General features: G+C 39.5%; 1 protein-coding gene across 1 annotated transcript in view; it reads right to left on the bottom strand.

Moving 5' to 3' along the window:
• The window catches only part of LOC130917691 (serine/threonine-protein kinase PAK 1-like), a 60,236-nt gene that overhangs the window by 33,318 nt on the left and 4,295 nt on the right, over positions 1–22,623 (bottom strand). Inside the window, exon 2 of the mRNA XM_057839334.1 lies at positions 772–967. Within this exon, the coding sequence (XP_057695317.1) occupies positions 772–964 (193 nt within the window). The 5' untranslated portion in view covers positions 965–967. The remainder of the gene's footprint in view (positions 1–771; positions 968–22,623) is intronic.

The raw sequence follows: 22,623 nt of genomic DNA, 5'->3' as shown, positions 1-22,623 counted from the left end.
CTTTCTGTGGATCCCTTTAAGTTGAATACTTTTTAAGCTTGACTTTTTTTCCAAACTGGTATATTGTTCATCCGTCCAGAAGATGTCACTATAGTAACTCCGGACTCTATAGTTTTTCTTTGGTTTTGCTATGTGCGTTTGTCTTCCCCTAGTGGTGACTTAGTGGAAGCGGCAGGCAAAAAGAACTTTAGTTGGAAAAGAATGCTGAAGGTGTACAGACACTACACAACTCCTCTGGTTTACACCTCGTTGGGAACCCTTGATGAAACAAAATCTGTAAGTCTGCACGTTTTAATAGAGGGTCTGATATCATTTCGGTGTGTTTATTGTGTTACTATGCTGTCATTTATGTGAAGCGAAGCAACACATTTTTGTGCCAAGCTAAATTAGCCACTTCATATGATTTGCTCATAACGGAGCTAGTCTTCACGTGGCTTCTTCTTCGTGGTGTTTGGCAGCTATTTTTTCCGGTCGGCGGTCAGGGGATCAAATCGAAATTTTTTTTAAAAAATTGAACGGTTCCGGGAGAACTGGAGTGTTAGTCCAGGATCTCATCGATGCTCAATGCCCGTCCCTAATGAACATCCTCCCAGTCACAAAGTACGTCTGGCGCCATCAATGGCAGACAATTTTAGCACGGAAGAAAACCGAAAATTCTCTAAAATAAAGAGAAACTGACCGAACGAACACGACCAGCCTTCCCATTCACAGTAGATTGGATCACGACAGCCAATAAATTGAAAAAAATAATAGAAAAAATTAATAATTCACTTTTGTCGCCGCCTCCTGTCAGAATGAAGCGAATAGATCGGTCTTTTTTCTTCTTATCCTCCGGGTTGGGGGGTAAGGGTTTGGAGCCATGATTGACAGGGGCGGGGTCTTTGCTGCAGGAGCCAATCAAGGTGCTGGTGTTCCTCATGGGCGGGGCTGGCGGCTTGTCTTCCACCTCCCCGTTGTCGCACATCTTCTGCAATTGAGAAAACAAAATAGCGACCAATCGCACATGAAGAACCAAGACAACAAATTGACTTTTCAAGACTAATGAAGTTAACACTTTACAGGGCAAGTATCTTTTTTTTTTTGTTTATTTTTGTGGACATTACATTGTGAGATGGCCTACCCTACATGACTCAAAATGTCATGGTTACATACTGTATGTTGTGTTAATTACCGTTCAAGATAACTCAAGAACGAATAAAGGCATTATTATCAAACTAATATTATATGTTTGTAATATGAATCAGAAGAGGTGATTAAATTTTGGCGTCATGGCGTCAAAGATTTCAGTGGCCCGGCTGTGAATGCTCATCTTTCAATGCCATTGACAGCATTATATGTCCAATCCCATTTTGACTGGGAGGACTAGTGGCATTGTTCACTGGGTTAAATGCGAGCGTTAAAAATCTGAATCACTTTACGCACATATTTTTTTGTCAATCTTGTGATTGTCACACCAAGTCCATTTTCTATGGATAGTAAAATCAGATAAAAAAAAAACATCTGAATAAATGTAAAATTATTCCAGCAGGGCCCAGAACCAAAAGTGGTATTTGCCATGTGGCAAAATGGATTTTGCCATGTGCCATTATTTATTTATTTTTTGCCATGTAGCAAAATTGATTTTGCCATGTGGCATTGTTTTGCATGCATAGCCATCAATGGCATAAGCTGAATTGGGTGTCATTTGAATGTCAATGCACTAAAATGTAAAATGTATGGCCAAAAATCACAGCCACACATTTTTCTGCCATTTAAAATGAATGGAAAATTTGAACGTGCATAGCCGTCAATGGCAAAGCCTGCAAAACAGCCATATGCACCCAAAAATGCCACATACGCCCCCCCACCCCCAAAGAAAAAAAATCAACCAAAATTTTGCCACATACCGAAAAAATGCCGCAGGTCAAAGAAAATATGCTACATGGCAAAATCCATTTTACCACATGGCAAAAAAAAAGCCACACGGCAAAATCCATTTTGCCACATGGCAAAAAAAAAGCCACACGGCAAAATCCATTTTGCCACATGGCAAAAAAAAAGCCACACGGCAAAATCCATTTTGCCACATGGAAAAATAAATTTTGCCACATGGCAAAAAAAAAAAAAAAAAAAAGCCAAAATGGATTTTGCCACATTGCAAAAAAAAATGCCACTTGGCAAAATCAATTTTGCCATATGGCAAAAAAAAAGCCCCATGGCAAAATCCAATTTGCCACAAGGCAAATACAACTTTTGGTTTTCGCTGTCTCTCAATTATTGTGCACAAATGGTAAATTAAAAATTTTTTAAACCAAAAAGTCATGTTTTCCCCACTTAGTTTTCCACACAAAGCGATTTTAACATAGAACTTTTTTCCGCACGAAACCAAAATATTTTCTTCTAGATTAATTTATCACGTGAGCAATTTAACATGATATTCTTCATTCTCAGAAGAGGCATTTGATGCCAAACAGTGGAGCAAATAAATGCAGCCAGGCAAAAATAACAACAAAAGGGTATTGAAATCCAACTAAGCCTTAAGATTATAATTTAACTTTTTCAAAATAAAAAAAGATGATCTCACCTGAGCTGAAGCACAACCACCAGAAACAAACTACAACAAGAGTGGTGCGTGGAAACCTCAGACGTCTTTTTACTCAACCGATGTGTGATGTCACTAGGTGAGTCACATGACTGTCACATATACACACAAAGTGCCATGTGGTGTTTCACCCCCCAAAAGAACAATATGACAGTTGTGTGTCTCAGACAACAATCAAGTGACACAGTAAATAAAACATACTGGTTTAAATTTTAAACTAGGACTGCCACAAACCATTGTTTTGATAGTCGACTGAACACCAATTAATTTTTGCTCGTTGCTATATTACTCTGGGCTATACATTTTAGCTGGTAATATGCATTGACTCAAAATTTGAATGCCGCATATCATTGCTCACTGAAGCAAAATCATACATTTGGCAAAATTGCCAAAATACAACTTTATATAAATAAAAAAGATAATTTGATCATCATTGTAGACTACAGAAATAAGAGAATACTTACTGTTTTCAACATTTTTTAATTTGTAAATGAAATCTAAAAATGAAAAAGATGGATATGTACGATTTTCTTTTTTTATCAATAAATTTAAAATATACACTGCTGGCCAAAAGTATTGGTACCCCTAGATTTCTGCTTTGGCAGTAATATCTTCATTTATTTTGCTTGAAATGAAAAAACACAAAAGAGAATGGGGGAAAAAAGATTAAATCATAATCATTTTACACAAAACTCAAAAAATGGGCAGGACAAGAGTATTGGCAATTTGGCACCCATTGAAAACTCATGTCATGCTTCTTTGTGTAATTAACAGCGCCTGTCGCTTACCTGTGGCACATAACAGGTGGTGGCAATAACTAAATCACACTTGCAGCCAGTTAAAATAGATTAAAGTTGACTCAACCTCTGTCCTGTGTCCTTGTGTGTACCACATTGAGCATGGAGAAAAGAAAGAAGACCAAAGAACTGTCTGAGGACTTGAGAACCAAAATTGTGAGGAAGCATGGGCAATCTCAAGGCTACAAGTCCATCTCCAAAGACCTGAATGTTCCTGTGTCAACCATGCACAGTGTCATTAATAAGTGTAAATGGTAAATGGCACTGTGGCTAACCTCCCTAGATGTGGACGGAAAAGAAACATTGACGAGAGATTTCAACGAAAGTTATTGCGGATGGTGGATAAAGAACCTCGACTAACATCCAAACAAGTTCAAGCTGTCCCGCAGTCTGAGGGTACAACAGTGTCAACCCATTTCCCCCCATTCTCTTTTAAGTATTTTCATCGCAAGCAAAATAAATGAAGATATTAATACCAAAGCATTTATAATTGCAATTATTTTCTGGGGGAAATTGAGCATTATCTGAAAGAATTGCAGGGGTGCCAATACTTTTGGCCAGCACTGTATGTACCGTACAATATTTACTTTATTTTCTATATATACACAGCATTGTTGTTTTCGTCAATCATGACGATAACTAAAATATTTCATCGGCGGACAATTTTTTACATGAACTAAAAACGTGTCTTGGGAGACTGAAACATAACGAGACAAATGCCAGTTTTTGCCTGACGAGAAGACAACGAGACGAAAATGCAACATGGTTCCTGTCATATGTTGACGGCGCGTGACTATTCATAATGTACGTGGAGTACACCAGCCTGCATCGATTTGTAACAGTGTTTGTCGTGTCACTCATGTGACATGTGCTGCAGCCCCCTTCCCCACCGGTGTTAGGATTTGTTTCAAGCAAGGCTGCTCTCCAGAAACACATGGTGAGATTTGTTCTTACCTTGGCAAGAGTAAATATGGAATGTTGTTCTCGCCTTTAAAAGTTCTGTGCTGTAGCATTTAGCATGGCGAGAGTAGTCTTAAACTCTCGGACAACTTTTTTTTGTGCATGGAGTTTGTGGTGGATGGATTTAATGAATTGAAAAATAATGTAACATTTCCCTGCTGAGTGTGTGTTATCTAGTGCTGCAAATAAGTATTTCGTCAACCAACAATTCAGTATTCTTTCTCCTCCAAACACGAGAACCTGCGTTTCTACCAAAGAGTTCTATTTTGGTTTCATCTGACCATAACACATTCTCCCACTCCTCTTCTGGATCATCCAAATGCTCTCTAGCAAATCGCAGACGGGCCTGGACGTGTACTTTCTTCAGCAGGGGGACATGTCTGGCAGTGCAAGATTTGAGTCCCTGGCGGCGCATTGTGTTACTGATAGTAGTAGCCTTTGTTACAGTGGTCCCAGCTCTTTGTAGGTCATTCACTAGATCCCCCCGTGTGGTTCTGGGATTTTTGCTCGCCGTTCTTGTTATCATTTTGACGCCACGGGGTGAGATCTTGCATGGCGGCCCAGATCGAGGGAGATTATTAGTGGTCTTGTATGTCTTTCATTCTCTAATAATTGCTCCCACAGGTTATTTCTTTACACCAAGCGTTTTACCTATTGCAGATTCAGTCTTCCCAGCCTGGTTCAGGTCTCCAATTTTGTCTCTGGTGTCCTTCGACAGCTCTTTGGTCTTGGCCATAATGGAGTTTGGAGTGTGACTGACTGAGCTTGTGGACAGGTGTCTTTTATACCGATAATCAGTTAAAACCGGTGCCATTAATACAGGTAACGAGTGGAGCCTCGCTAGACCTCGTTAGAAGTAGTTAGACCTCTTTGACAGCCAGAAATCTTGCTTCTTTCCAAATACTTATTTTCCACTCCAATTTGGAAATAAATTCTTTAATAATCAAACAATATGATTTTCTGTTTTTTTCCCCCACATTCTGTCTCTCATGGTTGAGGTTTACCCATGTTGACAATTACAGGCCTTTCTAATCTTTTCAAGTGGGAGAACTTGCACAATTGGTGGTTGACTAAATACTTATTTGCCCCACTGTATCTCGATTCTTGGCAGGAGCATATCGATAACCTTTTGGGATACAAAGTATCACGATTAGGAGTGGGAACCTCAGGGCACCTCACGATACGATACGATTCGCGATACAAGGCTCACGATAACGATTATATCACGATACAGCGATTATCGATGTATTGGTCAGAAATTGGATACATGAAATTCTACGATACAACTGTTGAAACGGAAAAAAAAAAAAAAGATTTGAAAATAGAAAAAAATACTGTTTAAGTCATTTATTAAACAGTGACACCTTTTCTGTGCAACATTGCTGTAAAATATAAATCTACTGCAAATTGTGCCCCTGCACATATAGAGGAAACCAACCACGACCACTGATATCGCTTGGAGAGATCAAAAAATAAATAAAAAGTGCCGTAGGTGTCAGCAGTTGAGCTTGGAGTGGGGCAATGATAAAATTGGTGGGTCTTTTCTTCGTATATGAACTTTGTTGCTTGGTTTGAGCACTTCCGCTATCTGCTTCAGCAATTAAGATGTCAGACTTGCTCAGTCACAGTCTTCCTCACCTTAAAAAAAACAAAATAAAACAAAAAATATTAGCTACTTCAAAGCGTTTGAGTTGAAATCCTGATTTTTTTTTTTTGTGTTGGAAGTATTGAATTAAAAAAAATATGAATTGAATGTATAGAAATTAAAAATTCAATAATTACCTATTTTTAATATGTAGGCTACATTAATTATCATGCACATCACTTTATATATCTTGGAACCTATTCAAACCATTTTTATAGCTTATTGTATCAAAATGACAGTAATAACAGTTTGTCTAGTAAACTAGATGGAAATTGGTTCTCAAATAAATCAGTAAATTCATGTGGGCTTGTTCGATATTCATTTTCATCCAGTTTAGGGTCCTGGTTTATTTTATATCATTCAACACCAAATGTCATCAAAATAATACATGTAAATTAAAAAGTCAATTACATTGCAAAACTTTCTTACCTCAAGTGATGAAAGCAAAGCTCACAAACTCCAGTGTCCACTACGTCACCAGCTCCCAGTGAAACTTATTTTTCTTAGACAATTCTTGCATACAGCAAAGTCCTTGTTCACCTTGCTTCCTTTCTTGTTGGTGTAAAATCTAAAGTGTGTCCCCATGTGTGATTTGTAGCAATATTTTTCTCATTTTTTCCCTCCACCGTTCTCACGGAGCTTTTTTATTTTTTCAACCCACTTGGAGCTTCTCTTCTTCTCTAGACAACTTGTGCGCACTTTACCCTCACCGCTACTCCCGAGCGCCCCTAGTGGACCGCCAAGGAACTGCTCAACAAACATTGAGCAGTTTACAGCATCCATACTCCATTATATGGCCAATATGTTAAATAAAAGTATCGATTCTTGGCGGGAGCATATCGATAACCCATCGGGTTGCAAAATATCGCGATATATCGCTGTATCAAGATATTGTCACACTCTTAATCACGATATATCACCATTTCGATATTTTGTCACACCCCTAATTGAATATAACAAACCGATAAAAACATATAATATATATATATATATATATATATAATAATAAATGAAAAGCAATTTCTGATCAAATATTAGACTATCAAAATAGCTGTCGATTAATTTGATAATCATCCATTTCATTAATCAGTTACCCTTGCGGCCCTACTTTGAACTAAACACATGGAATCTACCCGACCCTCAATTTGCAAAGTCATTGAAGTCACAAAAAGTGACAAACACACTAAGTGCATTTTGTTTGACCACTATCAGACATCCAAACGTTTACTGTTAGAAAGGAAGTGACCCACTCTTTTTTTGTTGGTCTGGAACACACACAGGTGTAAAGATACACACTACAATGTAATTGGGAGCATTATTTTATTACTCCTTGCACTTTGAAATTGAGTTTCACGAAGATTCTGTATGTACAAAGTTCAAAGGTAACAGCCATATAATGCTACAGTGTTTCATCTAATGTTTCACTTGATTGTTGTCTGGGACACACAGTTGTCATCTTGTCTTTTTGGAGAAAACGCCACATGATACATTGAGTGTGAGCGCACCTGATGGCAGTGTCTGAAATAAGACACCCCGTCAACACCTCCCTGCTAGCTTTAGAGCGTGTGTGTTGTATAATACTGGTGAACACCACAGCTTCTTGTTCTTCTTTGAAGTAATTCATTATTTTTTTCAAGTTTTTTTATCGGAGTTTGTTCTACATGATGGTAAATGGTAAATGGTGTTATACTTATATAGCGCTTTTCCACCTTTCTGAGTGAGTCCTCGTCTGAGACCTGTGATTCCTTACTTTTTGCTAGGAGTTATAGACGCGTCTACCAAATTTCATGTTGCTAAGTCAAACTGGTTTTACAGGGTGGACTTTCAAGAAGAAAAAAAACAGGAAGTCATCAAGTGAAATGACCCATGAAAGCAAAGTAAGATGTGGTGTGGTCATACCAGCACGTACACACATAATGTGTGTGTGAGTATGACTACTTCCTGGAAGGAGGCATTATGGTGTCACAGCCAAGAAGAGCTCATCGTCTGCGAGGATGCATGACGCCCCACCCGACAACAACGATATGTCGTCAAGGCAACCACAACCTCTGACTTGTGTGTATATGCCATTTTGTAAGCCAATCAAGGCTACACGATAAGAAAATCATGAAGGAGTAAAGACCTAAGAACAAGAAAAAACTATGAAAAAGTACAATAGTCTCAGCTGGTTATTACATGCAATATCCAGACAGGGTGGAGCGGTGACAGATGGCTGCATGTAACTGAGCTGCTGTGTTAAAAATGAGAAGATAAAAATATGACATCACCCTAATAATAATAATAATGCAATAACGTCACAATTCCAGTGCGTCTGTTTTGTATCAGGTAGAAAATTGGACAACCGCGCCCAGATCAGAACAATATCACTCCTAAGTCAACATTACACAATTCCAGTGTCAACCTCACGTCAGTATAAATGTCCTTTAAGATTTTACAGTGGGGCAAATAAGTATTTAGTCAACCACCAATTGTGCAAGTTCTCCTTCTTGAAACGATTAGAGAGGCCTGTAATTGTCAACATGGGTAAACCTCCACCATGAGACAGAATGTGGGGAAAAAAAATTAAAATCACATTGTTTGATTTTTAAAGAATTTATTTCCAAATTAGAGTGGAAAATAAGTATTTGGTCACCTACAATCAAGCAAGATTTCTGGCTGTCAAAGAGGTCTAACTTCTTCTAACGAGGTCTAACGAGGCTCCACTCATTACCTGTATTAATGGCACCTGTTTTAACTCATTATCGGTATAAAAGACACCTGTCCACAGCTTCAGTCAGTCACACTCCAAACTCCACTATGGCCAAGACCAAAGAGCTGTCGAAGGACACCAGAGACAAAAGTGTAGACCTGCACCAGGCTGGGAAGACTGACTCTGCAATAGGTAAAACACTTGGTGTAAAGAAATCAACTCTGAGAGCAATTATTAGAAAATGGAAGACATACAAGACCACTGATAATCTCCCTCGATCTGGGGGTCCATGCAAGATCTCACCCCGTGGCGTCAAAATAATAACAAGAATGGTGAGCAAAAATCCCAGAACCACACGGGGGGACCTAGTGAGTGACCTACAGAGATCTGGGACCACAGTAACAAAGGCTACTATCAGTAACACAATGCGCCCCCAGGGACTCAAATCCTGCACTGCCAGACGTGTCCCCCTGCTGAAGAAAGTACACGTCCAGGCCCGTCTGCGGTTCGCTAAAGAGCATTTGGATGATCCAGAAGAGGACTGGCAGAATGTGTTATGGCCAGTTGAAACCAAAATAGAAATTTTTGGTAGAAACACAGGCTCTGGTGTTTGGAGGAGAAAGAATACTGAATTGCATCTGAAGAACACCATACCCACTGTGAAGTATGGGAGTGGAAACATCATGCTTTGGGGCTGTTTTTCTGCAAAGGGACCAGGACGACTGATCTGTGTAAAGGAAATAATGAATGGGGCCATGTATCAAGAGATTTTGAGTGAAAATCTCCTTCCATCGGCAAGGGCATTGAAGATGAGACGTGGCTGGGTCTTTCAGCATGACAATGATCCCAAACACACAGCCAGGGCAACAAAGGAGTGGCTTCGGAAGAAGCATTTCAAGGTCCTGGAGTGGCCTAGCCAGTCTCCAGAGCTCAACCCTATAGAAAATCTGTGGAGGGAGTTGAAAGTCGGTGTTGCGACACAACGACAGCCCCTAAACATCACTGCTCTAGAGGAGATCTGCATGGAGGAATGGGCCAAAATACCAGCAACAGTGTGTGAAAAGCTTGTGAAGAGTTACAGAAAACATTTGGCCTCCGTTATTGCCAACAAAGGGTACATAACAAAGTATTGAGATGAACTTTAGGTATTGACCAAATACTTTATTTTCCACCATGATTTGCAAATAAATTCTTTAAAAATTATACAATGTGATTTTCTGTTGTTCCCCCCCCCCCCCCCCCCCACATTCTGTCTCTCATGGTTGAAGTTTACCCATGTTGACAATTACAGGCCTCTCTAATATTTTCAAGTGAGATTACTTGCACAATTAGTGGTTGACTAAATACTTATTTACCCCACTGTATTTTAATGCAAGCACACCTCTTCTCGCTAAAGTGAAACGTAAAATGGAAAAGTGCCCCGTTTGTGGTTTGTTAGTCATCGGACTACTTCCTTGTTCTTGAGGGATGACTCAAAAGGACGGATGCTGCCATTAGGATTGGAGGTCAGACTGTACCTTACAATTATGAGTTTGTCATTTGTCGTTCAAGTTGAAACAGTGTATTCCTCTTATTAAAAGGTGCTTAACGATTGTTTGTTATGCTTAAATAAGCAGCTGTATCACACGAAATTTGAATGTTGTGGTTAAATCCCATTCATTTCAGCAGTTTTATTTAAAGCGTGTAAACTTTTTTACTGCCAATGATAATCATAGGCATGAAATAAATTTCAGCTGGTATGGTTGGACTTGAGTGATCATGTTTCACTGCCATTGACGATGCTAGAGGTCCAATCCAAATTGATTGGGCGGGCTGAGAGCGATTGAGTTCTAGCCCTTCTAGTCAAAATGAAGTGGACCTCTACCACTGTTAGTGATTTAACTACTGTAATTTTCGGACTATAAGCCGCTACTTCTTTCCTTCATTTTGAATCATGTAGCTTATAGTCCAGGGCGGCCTTTTTGTTGATTTATTTGGGTTAACAGGGTCACACTTTATCATCATAACACTGTCATAAGACAGACACTCTCATGGGCATTACTGAATGCTTATGACAGATGGCATTTAGTGTCATCCAGTAAATTATGTCACTAACTCCATTTATGTCCAGCTCAAATCTTTTACATCCATTTAAAAGTGAGATTATTTGCCGGATGACATCTAAATGACATCTGTTATTAGCATTCGCTAATGACCAGGATAGTGTCATGTCATAATTATGATTGTCTAATGACGATCTTATGGCGCAACTGTAAAATAAAGTGTTACCAAATATGATAACTAGGAACTAATGAAACAACTGGAGCAGTAATTGAAGAAATAATTAGCACAGAACGAGAATTTTGATTCTTATTTACATTTGTAGCGCTGCAATGCATGCTAGGACGCATGCTGGACAACAACAGTGTTGACAGCAGGTGGCAGCAGAGGTTGATTGTCTCCCCAAAGGGAGCAGTGATGGCCACATGAAGCTTCTTCAAGCAATGGAGCTTTGCAGTCAATTGGTTCGAGCTTCCTGGTGGTTTATTTGGTCTTAAGACAGTTGTATGACGCCGCTGTCAAATAAAGCGTTACCGGTTAATATCTTTGGTGTAAATATCCCATACTGTATTGACGTAAAATAAATGCTAAATGCACAGCATTTTTTGCTTTTAACCAAGAATTGAGACCGTTTCACGTCCATATCTATAAAGAATTTGGGGATTTAAACATTTATTCACAAGAATTTTGACCGGAAAAGCTCTGTTTACATCAGGCGGCCGCTAGCTACATTCACTAACAGATTAGCATTGTACTTTGACATATTTACGTAAAGTAAATGCTAGTGGCACTTTTTTTTTTTTTTTTTGCTTTTAACCAAGAATCGAGACTGTTTTACGTCCATATCCATAAAGAATTCAGGGATTTAAGCATTTATTCACGAGAATTTTCAACAAAAAAAAGCTCTTTGTCTGTGATTCTACTCGGTCAGCTTTGACAGCCTCGCCAACAATGCAGGCCCTCTATTTATCGGCTCCGCACCCCGTGTACCGTCAATACATTAAGAAGTCTATAGTTTGTTAGTTGTTGTTCACTAATTAGCGTTTTGACACATCCTACTTTATTTTGTTTGCAAGCTATAATGATCATAAACATGTATTTTTTAATCAACTATGTAGAGAATTTTTATAATGGGAGTTTTGACTCATGTATACAAGTTGATATTTGTATTTTCCGTAATTTATTTTTAGTTATTTATAGCACTTCAGTAGAGAAAAAAATTATGTAAAGGAATGAAAGTGTGAGGAGGAATGGAAATAAAAGAAACAATTTCAAGTGTGAAAAGGTTTACAAAGAGACCAAAAGGTATTCACCCCCTAAAAAAAAGTTGGACAAAAGAATTGAAGAAAAGTGACGCCGACTGAAACTTTTTCTCGCTCTAACTTATTGTCTGTTCAGCCGAACCTCCTTGCCCCTTTGACTGTTCTTTGAACGCATTGTAATGCTTTTTAAAGACTCACTTACATTCATTATTAAGCACGAATAGCTGTCAGGGCGGTTACCAAGGCAACCATATTAATAGTGGAGGCTAGGCTTTTCATGCTGGGAGGTTTTGCTCAATCTAAAACATTTGAATGATCACGTTTCGGTGTTATTGACAGGGACAGATGTCCAATCCATTTGTACTGGGAGGGTTTGCAGCGAATGAACATTCGTGTATTCATTGCCAGCCCTCCCACTTCAAATGGATTGGACGTCAACTAGTGAAAAACTCATTTTAATTCACTGCAGGAGGGTGAGAATAGCAATGAAAGAGTAAATTAGCATGCCTATGACAGCATAACAAAAATCTCAAATAGCATTATTATAATAATTAGAATCATATTTCGAGACAATTCGATATATACAACAATTTGGCAAAGCGCAGATGACAAGAAACTAGTCTTTTAATCTGCCGTTTAGCCCCTGCCTGTCATTGTAGCACTCTAGCATCCCCAGCTGGAGGATGACGTCGGCAGGGTCACGATTTCATCCGATTTAGAATTCAGCCCATCGAGGGGGAAGATTCAGAACGAGGAAAATACGACACAAAGAACAGCAAAATGTCATTGTTTCAATCTCTCTACTCCAATATGTTTACAGGATATCCTTTTTATGGAAGTATTTTTCCCCAATTGCTAAAGAAATGGTATGGACATGACAAATAACAGTCTTGTGCTAGATGGAATATGAAATATTAAAAATGCATTTATTCAGTTCGACATGGCAAAATTACTCCATAATGGTCAAAAGTGTCGACTTATTGCCCCGAAGTCCGGCGTTTGTCATTTCCCTGCCCCGGCTTCAGAGAGCATAAACAAACCAGGAGGCGTGACAGCTAGCCGACATGCTAACCCGAACTGAGCGCCGTTTCCAAGTCTTATTCTCGCCTTTCGAAGCGAAAAATCACACAAAACTACCCGGATCATGTCACACGGCGGCGGAAGAGTTGTCGATTGTCTTCACCGATCGGCAACCCCACTGGCGGCGAGCAAGGTACTGCTCGTCGTTGCCCTGCTGCGGGCAGGAGAGCTCATTTGCCGGGGAAGCAGCTGGAGAATGACCGCCGGACAAACCGGCCAACGTCGGAGGAGCACGTAGCTGCCCGAGCCCAACCCAAGGATAGTGGTCTATTGCTGGGCACACAAGGAGGGCAGAGGGGGCTTGAAGTCTGGACGATATGGAGAACCGCACTAGCATAAACCAAATATAGTGCTCTCCCGGCGGGCACGCGAAGAGGACCGAGAGGGGGATGTGCAACAAGCCGCCGGTCGCTGGCATTTTCGGTGGGCAAGGAACATTGTCAGCCACAAAATGCAAGCCATCTCAGTATTAAAACGTGTGTGTCCCATGATCCCAGTATTTATGATACGAAACACAATGTTTACTCACTTGCTCGTAAGTCCAATGGTCCCACAGTTGTCCGACTTGTTTTGACCAATCTCGGGGTGAACAGGAACTTTTTGAAACCCACAAAGGCTCACACGCATCGCCTTTGTGCAGCAACAAAACCCCGCAGTACATTTAGCTGGCATGATGCAAATAATATACGAATTAATCCACAGAATCAGCTGAATCTGAACTCCATTTGAATGCTATAAAGCAATGCTGTATTGTGAGATGCTGACCCGGGTGACGTCGAATTTGCATTTATCCTCAACCTGAGACTGAAGCTGGAAGTCACACATTTTCATGGTGCGGGATTAAAAAATTGAATTTATAAAATGATCGTTACCACACACATCCAAGCGGTCCATTTCATTCAGGAGCATAAAATACTGCATAAAATATTAAATAAACATGCTTTTTGCTGTCCTAGGCACTTTAATTAATAGCGGACTTATTGTTGCCTATACGTTCCGAGGTAGCCAGTAGAGCTCATGCATGTTTTTGTTGTTGTTGTGCTTTTCATGTCTCGAGGCTGATGAGACATTTAGGGAGCGAGGTGGTCGTAGTTCATTTGATCCTCTTATGTTTTTAATTATCTTTTTGCATTCTTTTAATGCGAGTTGGTGTAAAGCACATCGAATAACCTTAGGTTGTATTGTGTGATACAAATAAATTAGCCTTGCTTAGAAAAAAACAAAAGGGAAAGAAAATGTAAATACCTTATTTTAAATTTGTTTAATTTTTCTACATTATTATTATTATTATTTTTTTTTTAATGTTTAAAAGAGTAAATATTCTCAAACATTGTCAATGTAAAAAAAATATTGGAATGTTTATTTTTTTTTTATTTAAATGAAAAGCTTTAGTTTATAGATTAAAGATTTAAAAAACAAAAAAACAAATATTGTCTGATTCAAGAAAGCAAATGATTACTTTTTTTTATAAATCAAAATGAGATATTTGCACCTGCTTTTGCTTTGGAAAACATACGATTATAAAGTTACATAGTTTGCAGAGTCCAACTTTTTTCAGGGCATAGTTTTCGTTCAAATGCGCATTTATAGCTAATATGTAAATCCCACAGTCATAACAGCAGATAAAAGATTTATATAAAAGCCGATTAGTTGGCTAATCGTAAAAATAATCGGTGATCAGTAGCCTGTCACAATAATCATTTGTGGCAGCCTTAGAGCGCATCAACCGAGTGGCCCCTCCCAATTCGAAGGAAAACAAACACAAACAGAAGGCCAACAGCTGTGCACGTGTTCACACCTCGGCGACAAAACAAACACACGCGCGCTCACACTTGAGATTTAGCCGCCGCTAAGCTCTCATTACAGCGGGCTAATGCTACATTTCGCCACCTGTGAAACTGCTTTTCGTGTAAGCGTGTGTGTGTCTACGTGTCTTGATCACTTATGTTAAATACGCGTACGTACAAACGCTCAGTGACAGTCGGCTAATCGGAAGCCTTTGCTAATCATAGCTTTATCGGCTAAAAAATACCTCACATTTTGCCGTCCACATTTGAAGAAAAAAAATGTGTATACTCTAACCAGTACATGTTTGTGTGCGTGTTAGAGTTCATGTAGAGGACGCGTAAAATTTATGATGTGTCAGTATGCTTGGCATTGAGGTGTGAACAAATCATATGCCGCCTTTTGGCTACAGGCATTGGGTTTGGTTTATAGAGGTGTCAAGAAAGACGACGAAAAAAAAACAGGATGTAGGTCAAGATAGCGAAGCTAAAGTCACTTCAGTATAAAGAGGATCTAATCAAGAGTACTGTCACTCAGGGAAAAAAATCCACACAAAACATATAACCTATTTTCTAACCAACAGACTGACAATGTAACACCAATAACGGACTGACCAACAAATCATTAGCTGGGCTAACGAAATGGTGGAATAACTAATTTACTGAGCAAGTGGTGATTGACTGAATGATTTTCTTTTGAGTGATGAACTGTATAAAGGTAAATAGCTTTCTATCAAAATAGCCAACTGGAAAAATGTAACTTACTAACCAACTAACCCAGTAACAGACTGCATGGTGGCTCGCAGAAAACTTACAAAAAAAAAAAAAAATCTTTTAGGGCCTGAGCACCAACAGGCGCGAGGCCTCATTGTTTTGCAAAGGATTATTATTTTCTTTATTTTTTAAGGGGTAAAAAGTAAAAAAAAAACAATCCAGTAATAGTAGTAAGTACTGTAGACAGCCCCAATAGCAATGTTCCCTCTAATTTTTCATGTGTCTGACTCTGAGCAAACACACAAGCTCCCTGAGCACACTGCGGCCCATGGTGGGCAAAATCAGATGTCTACCGTACATGGCGCCACACACCAGTATCGCGCCTGTTCACGCCTATTAGCATATCATGCCTGTTCACGCCTATTAGCATTCCTACTGCCCGTAAATTATCTAGCAGTAAAAGCATTTAATGATTACTATCCATAAGTCAAAAATCTTGATGTCACTGGAATACACACCAATCTGACTAAAATTGTATCTTATTTTTCACGTTTGGCCTTCCCACTTCCTCAATGGCTGTTCACTTTGTCTAGGTTGATGGCTTCGTCTGCTTCTTGCTTTGACTTTATGCGCATCAGATGGTCCAGATGTGCCACTTCAAGACGATTTCTAGATGCTGAGATCTAACTTCTTCTAACGAGGTCTAACGAGGCTCCACTCGTTACCTGTATTAATGGCACCTGTTTCAACTCATTATCGGTATAAAAGACACCTGTCCAAAATCTCAGTCAGTCACACTCCAAACTCCACTATGGCCAAGACCAAAGAGCTGTCGAAGGACACCAGAGACAAAATTGTAGACCTGCACCAGGCTGGGAAGACTGAATCTGCAATAGGTACAACGCTTGGTGTAAAGAACTCAACTGTGGGAGCAATTATTAGAAAACGGAAGACATACAAGTCCACTGATAATCTTCCTCGATCTGGGGCTCCATGCAAGATTTGACCCCGTGGCGTCAAAATGAAAACAAGAACGGTGAGCAAAAATCCCAGAACCACACGGGGGGACCTAGTGAATGACCTACAGAGAGCTGGGCCCACAGTAACAAAGGCTACTATCAGTAAAACAACACACCGCCAGGGACTAAAATCCTGCACTGCCAGGCGTGTCCCCCTCCTGAGGAAAGTCCAGGCCCGTCTGCGGTTCGCTAGAGAGCATTTGGATGATCCAGAAGAGGACTGGGAGAATGTGTTATGGTCAGATGAAACCAAAATAGAACTTTTTGGTAGAAACACAGGTTCTCATGTTTGGAGGAGAAAGACTACTGAATAGCATCCGAAGAACACCATACCCACTGTGAAGCATGGGGGTGGAAACATCATGCTTTGGGGCTGTTTTTATGCAAAGGGACCAGGACAACTGATCTGTATAAAGGAAAGAATGAATGGGGCCATGTATTTAGAGATTGTGAGTGAAAATCCCCTTCCATCGGCAAGGGCATTGAAGACGAGACGTGCCTGGGTCTTTCAGCATTACAATGATCCCAAACACACAGCCAGGGCAACAAAGGAGTGGCTTCGTAAGAAGCATTTCAAGGTCCTGGAGTGGCCTAGCCAGTCTCCAGATCTCAACCCCATAGAAAATCTGTGGAGGGAGTTGAAAGTCCGTGTTGCTCAACGACAGCCCCAAAACATCACTGCTCTAGAGGAGATCTACATGGAGGAATGGGCCAAACAACCCACAGCAGTGTGTGAAAAGCTTGTGAAGAGTTACAGAAAACGTTTGTCCTCCCTTATTGCCACCAAGGGGTACATAACAAAGTATTGAGATGAACTTTTGGTATTGACCAAATACTTATTTTCCACCATGATTTGCAAATAAATTCTTTAAAAATCATACAATGTGATTTTCTGTTTTTTTTCCCCCACATTCTGTCTCTCATGGTTGAGGTTTGCCCATGTTGACAATTACAGGCCTCTTATTTTCCCCCACTTTAACTACTATACTGATTTATAGTTTAGTATAGTACAATAGTTTTGCTTCGCCAGCTTTCTGCTATACTCGCATACTTTGCTATGTGATCGTGGATTTGTTGCCTGAAAGCTATACGAACTATGGGCAAATGAAATCAGGTTTTGCTAAGAAATTGCTGCTGAAAGCAGATGCGGTGCCCGGTGAAAGAGGACGATGACTGGCTCTGATGAGACCACCTCACCACCCCAGGCAAAGCAAAGGAGGGAAATGGCCAGAGTGAGTACTCTTTTATAATAAAAAACATATCACGCATTGGATATAAGACTGGACACATGTATAAATTATCGCTCGTAAAATATATAGAACAAATCCTCTAATCCCATTCATATTTGTGTCGGTTGGCAGAGCGAAACCGATGATAGCATATTAAATGATAATTATTCAATACATGACTTTATTTTGCGGTCACGGTGTATCAGCTTCACAAAAAGAAACGCAAAACAAACCATTCGGTGATTCTGTTGCCGCCGGTGTTTCATCAGTTTGATTGCTCCCCTCAATGATCCTTTCATTAGGCTGCATTGGCTTTCGTTTGGGCTCAAATTGATAACCCAAAAGACCAAAGAAAGGTTCATAACTCTCCTGGTCACCATTAGAAGAATGTTCGTTACGTCGGATTCGTCGCTGCAAATAGAAACAAAATTGTACGCCATCATCGCCGCCATTCAGTACTAAGCACTGAGCCGGTTGTTTCCCTATAGCAGTACTTCTCAAATGGTGGGGCGCGCCCCCCCAGGGGGGCGCAGAGCGATGCCAGGGGGGGCGCGAGTGACCTCGGGGAACATGCTTTTTTTTTTTTTTTTTTTTTTTTTTGCCGTACTAGAATAAAGTGTACTTGCACATCCACTCCGTGGGTGGCAGTGGCGCTCTCATTTTCAAAGTGCGTGCAGTATTTTTGAAGTAAGCAAGAGCACACGGAAGAGACTCATGCAGAGCTGGACTCACGCAGCGACCCACTGTCTTTCTCACGTGTCCGGCCGAGAAGTGCCGTTTTCGGCTTGGGATCGTCACGACCACCGCCCTCACCTACGGTTCTCCCTCGGCCGCCGAGAATGCGCTTTTTTCGGGCCGTTTGCCTTTGACTTTTAATATAGTGGGAAATGAGGAAAGACCACTGTTTACTGAGTCTAAAAATGATTATAGCGGAGAAGCCAAATCAGTTAAGACGCCACTTAAAGACATTAGACCTCAATCTCATTGATAAACCGCTTGATTGTTTTTCAGCGAAAATGTGCCGAATATTGCCAATTGTCACAATCGTCCCGCTTTGTCAGTGTTATATCAGTAAACCAGTGAGCACTGTGGTGAATCAGCGAAAATAAAAACTTTCCTTCTGTCCAGAGACCTTTCCCCCCCCTTCTATTCAGTTTTGTTTTTTTTCGGTCAAATTTTTTGGCATGTTGTCCTGAAGAGTAAATGTTTCTAATCAATTTGAATTTGTTATTATTTACTGATTTTATTACATTTTATTTTTCAGTATCAAATGGTCAAAAATGTACCTTGAGTGTATTTTTACAGTTTGGATGTGACTTTTTTTTTTTTTTTTTTTTTAACTTCAGGCAAATTGATGCGCATTAAGTCTTTTCTGTTACAAGCAACACAATGTTAAAAAAGTTATACTTTATTATAAGTTGATCTATGTTACTTTTTTTCTTTAATAGAAAAAAAAGGACACAATGTTAGGCTGAGGCGTACTTATAATAGTAATATAGACGAATGATACTATTTACAGTGGCGGCAGAGAGTTGGGGGGGCGCGAAACATTTACGTCTTCCTTGGGGGGGCGTAACAGAAAATAATTGAGAAGCACTGCCCTATAGTGACGTCACGCACACAATATGCTAGATTTCCGGCATCTCGGGGGCGGGTCCTTTTAGCTTGACAATCGACCTAATTTCTATCATTTTCTTGGTGTTGCAATGTGTGTAATTACACAAAGTGGCATGATATGAATTCAAAAGGCATGCGTTGATGGATAATTGATGGAATATTAGCATTTCCCCAGGTGTTGTCATACCCTTTAACTCCGCGGCACTAGCGCACACTTGTCGGCTTGCTAACCTGCACGCCGCGTGTAGGCTGGGCAATACACAAGCAATGTCAATGCTATGATTGACTTCGTAGCGGAAGTGAACCTTACCGTATCATTGGCTGGACACCTGCCATTCACCGAGTTACAACGCAATTATTACGTTTCTGTTGATTTTTTTTTTTTTTTTTTGTGCGCAGCATAGATTTTCTTGTGCACAGAGTATGTGCAAATAGTGCGCGATTGCGCACGCGCAGTTTAGAGGGAACATTGCCCCATAGGATAACGTTCTGGACACTAACACGGGAACGTAATGGGTAGCTGCAAGAGTGGTAATGTCTGCTGTGTGGGAATATTTTACCAGTTAACGGGGAGATGTTGTAATGTGGGCAAAGTGGCCATTTCGCATGGTGGGAAGGAGAGAAATTAGTTCAGGGCAATGTATAGGGCAATGGGGCAAAAAAAAAAAAAAATTCTGCATCTGGGACTCGGTATCTGCAGATTCTCAAAATCAGATGACTCTGACTCGGGTGCAAAAATATAAAATCAGGGCATTCCAATTAATAATAATTTTTCACTCGGGTTGTCCGATATTATCGGGTCGCCGATATCAGCCAAGAAAGCATTTAAAAAAAAAAAAAAAAAAAAGAGATAGGATAATATCGACATTTGTTTTTCATGAACTGTTTTAGTAATATAGGCACTTTTTCAATAACTTGAGTTGAAGTTGTTCTCTTTTTCATAGAATGCTTATTTTGGAAAACCTTGAAACTGTTACATTCATCATTATTAAACAATCACAATACAATTAGCCATAATATGTTAAGTCCAAGACCGCATATATCGGTATCAATTTGATATCTGTATCGGATTTTTGAGGTTGGACAATATCGGGAAATCAGTTATCGGTTAAGAAGTCATTATAGGACAACTATATAGAAGGTAGGGCTGCAGCTATCGAATATTTTAGTAATCGAGTAATCGACTAAAAATTCTATCGATTAATCGAGTAATCGGATAAAACTTTTTTTTTTTTTTTAGATAAAGAGCAATTACACAGTAGGGCAAATAAGTATTTAGTCAACCACTAACTGTGCAAGTTCTCCCACTTGAGAATATTAGAGGCCTCTAATTGTCAACATGGGTAGACCTCAACCATGAGAGACAGAATGTGGAAAAAAAACAGAAAATCACATTGTTTGGTTTTTAAAGAATTTATTTGCAAATCATGGTGGAAAATAAATATTTGGTCAATACCAAAAGTTAATCTCAATACTTTGTTATGTACCATTTGTTGGCAATAATGGAGGCTAAAAAGATCAGTCGTCCCGGTCCCTTTGCAGAAAAACAGCCCCAAAGCATGATATTTCCACCCCCATGCTTCACAGTGAGTATGGTGTCCTTCGGATGCAATTCAGTATTCTTTCGCCCCCAAACACGAGAACCTGAGTTTCTCCCAAAAAGTTCTATTTTGGTTTCATTTGACCATAACACATTCTCTCAGTCCTCTTCTGGATCATCCAAATGCTCTCTAGCGAACCGCAGACGGGCCTGGACGTGTACTTTCCTCAGCAGGGGGACACGTCTGGCAGTGCAGGATGTGAGTCCCTGGCGGCGCATTTTGCTACTGATAGTAGCCTTTGATACTGTGGTCCCAGCTCTCTGTAGGTCATTCACTAGGTTCCCCCGTGTGGTTCTGGGATTTTTCCTCACCGTTCTTGTTATCATTTTGACACCATGTAGTCTGAGATCTTGCATGGAGTCCAAGATTGAGGGAGATTATCAGTGGTCTTGTATGTCTTCCATTTTCTAATAATTGCTCCCACAGTTGATTTCTTCACACCAAGCGTTTTACCCGTTGCAGATTCAGTCTTCCCAGCCTGGTGCAGGTCTACAATTTGCCTCTGGTGTCCTTCGACAGCTCTTTGGTCTTGGCCATAGTGGAGTTTGGAGTGTGACTGTATGAGTTGTGGACAGGTGTCTTTTATACCAATAATAAGTTAACAGGTGCCATTAATACAGGGAACGAGTGGAGCCTCGTTAGACCTCATTAGAAGAAGTGAGACCCCTCTTTGACAGCCAGAAATCTTGCTTGTTTGTAGGTGACCAAATACATATTTTCCACTCTAATTTGGAAATAAATTCTTTAAAAATCAAACAATGTGGTTTTCTGTTTTTTTCTCACACATTCTGTCTCTCATGGTTAAGGTTTACCCATGTTGACAATTATAGGCCTCTCTAATCTTTTCAAGTAGGAGAACTTGCACAATTGGTGGTTGACTAAATACTTTTTGCCCCAGTGTAAATATACAAGCGAAAACAAGACATTTCATCTAATATTGAACCATTTTCAGTCAATCAATGTCTTTATTCTCGATGTACATTGTTGAAAACAGCCAACAATTGCATCTCAGATGTACTCTCGTATCATAGAAGCACTGCCTTGCATCAAAGTCATCCGCTTTAGGTGCGCCATTTTAGGGAAGGAAAATTTTATTTTTCAAAAAGATTTTTTCTTTGATTGAAAATATTTTTTTGGATTGAAGCAACTTTTTCTGGGATTGAATGATTTAGACACACACAAATGTCCGACCCATATTACGGCCCAAAAAAAAAAAAAAAAGGATTGCTTCAATCAAAGAAAAGTTTAAATGAAAAATTCAAATGGAAAATTATGAGTCTCAAATATTTTATCGCATTCAAAACTTTTTTTCTATGATTGAATTTTTTAAATTTTTGATTGAAGTGATTTTTCTTTTGAAAAAATTTTTTTTTGTTTGAAGCAACTTATTTTTTTTGATTAAATAATAAAGGCCCAAATGCAAAACTACATTACTTCAATCAAAAAAGTTGTTTCAATTAAAAAAAAAAAAAAATTAATGAAAATAGTTTTCAAATGCATTTTTGTTTCAAATGTATTTTTGCATTCAAACACTTTTTTTTTTATTGAAGTGACTTTTTTATTGAAAATATATATTTTGATTAAAGCAACTTTTTTTATTGAATA

The sequence above is a fragment of the Corythoichthys intestinalis genome, chromosome 6 (assembly GCF_030265065.1).
Source record: "Corythoichthys intestinalis isolate RoL2023-P3 chromosome 6, ASM3026506v1, whole genome shotgun sequence".
In the NCBI taxonomy this organism is placed as follows: Eukaryota; Metazoa; Chordata; class Actinopteri; order Syngnathiformes; family Syngnathidae; genus Corythoichthys; species Corythoichthys intestinalis.
The sequence above is the reverse complement of the archived record's forward strand: the minus strand, read 5'-3'. Positions and strand labels throughout refer to the sequence as shown.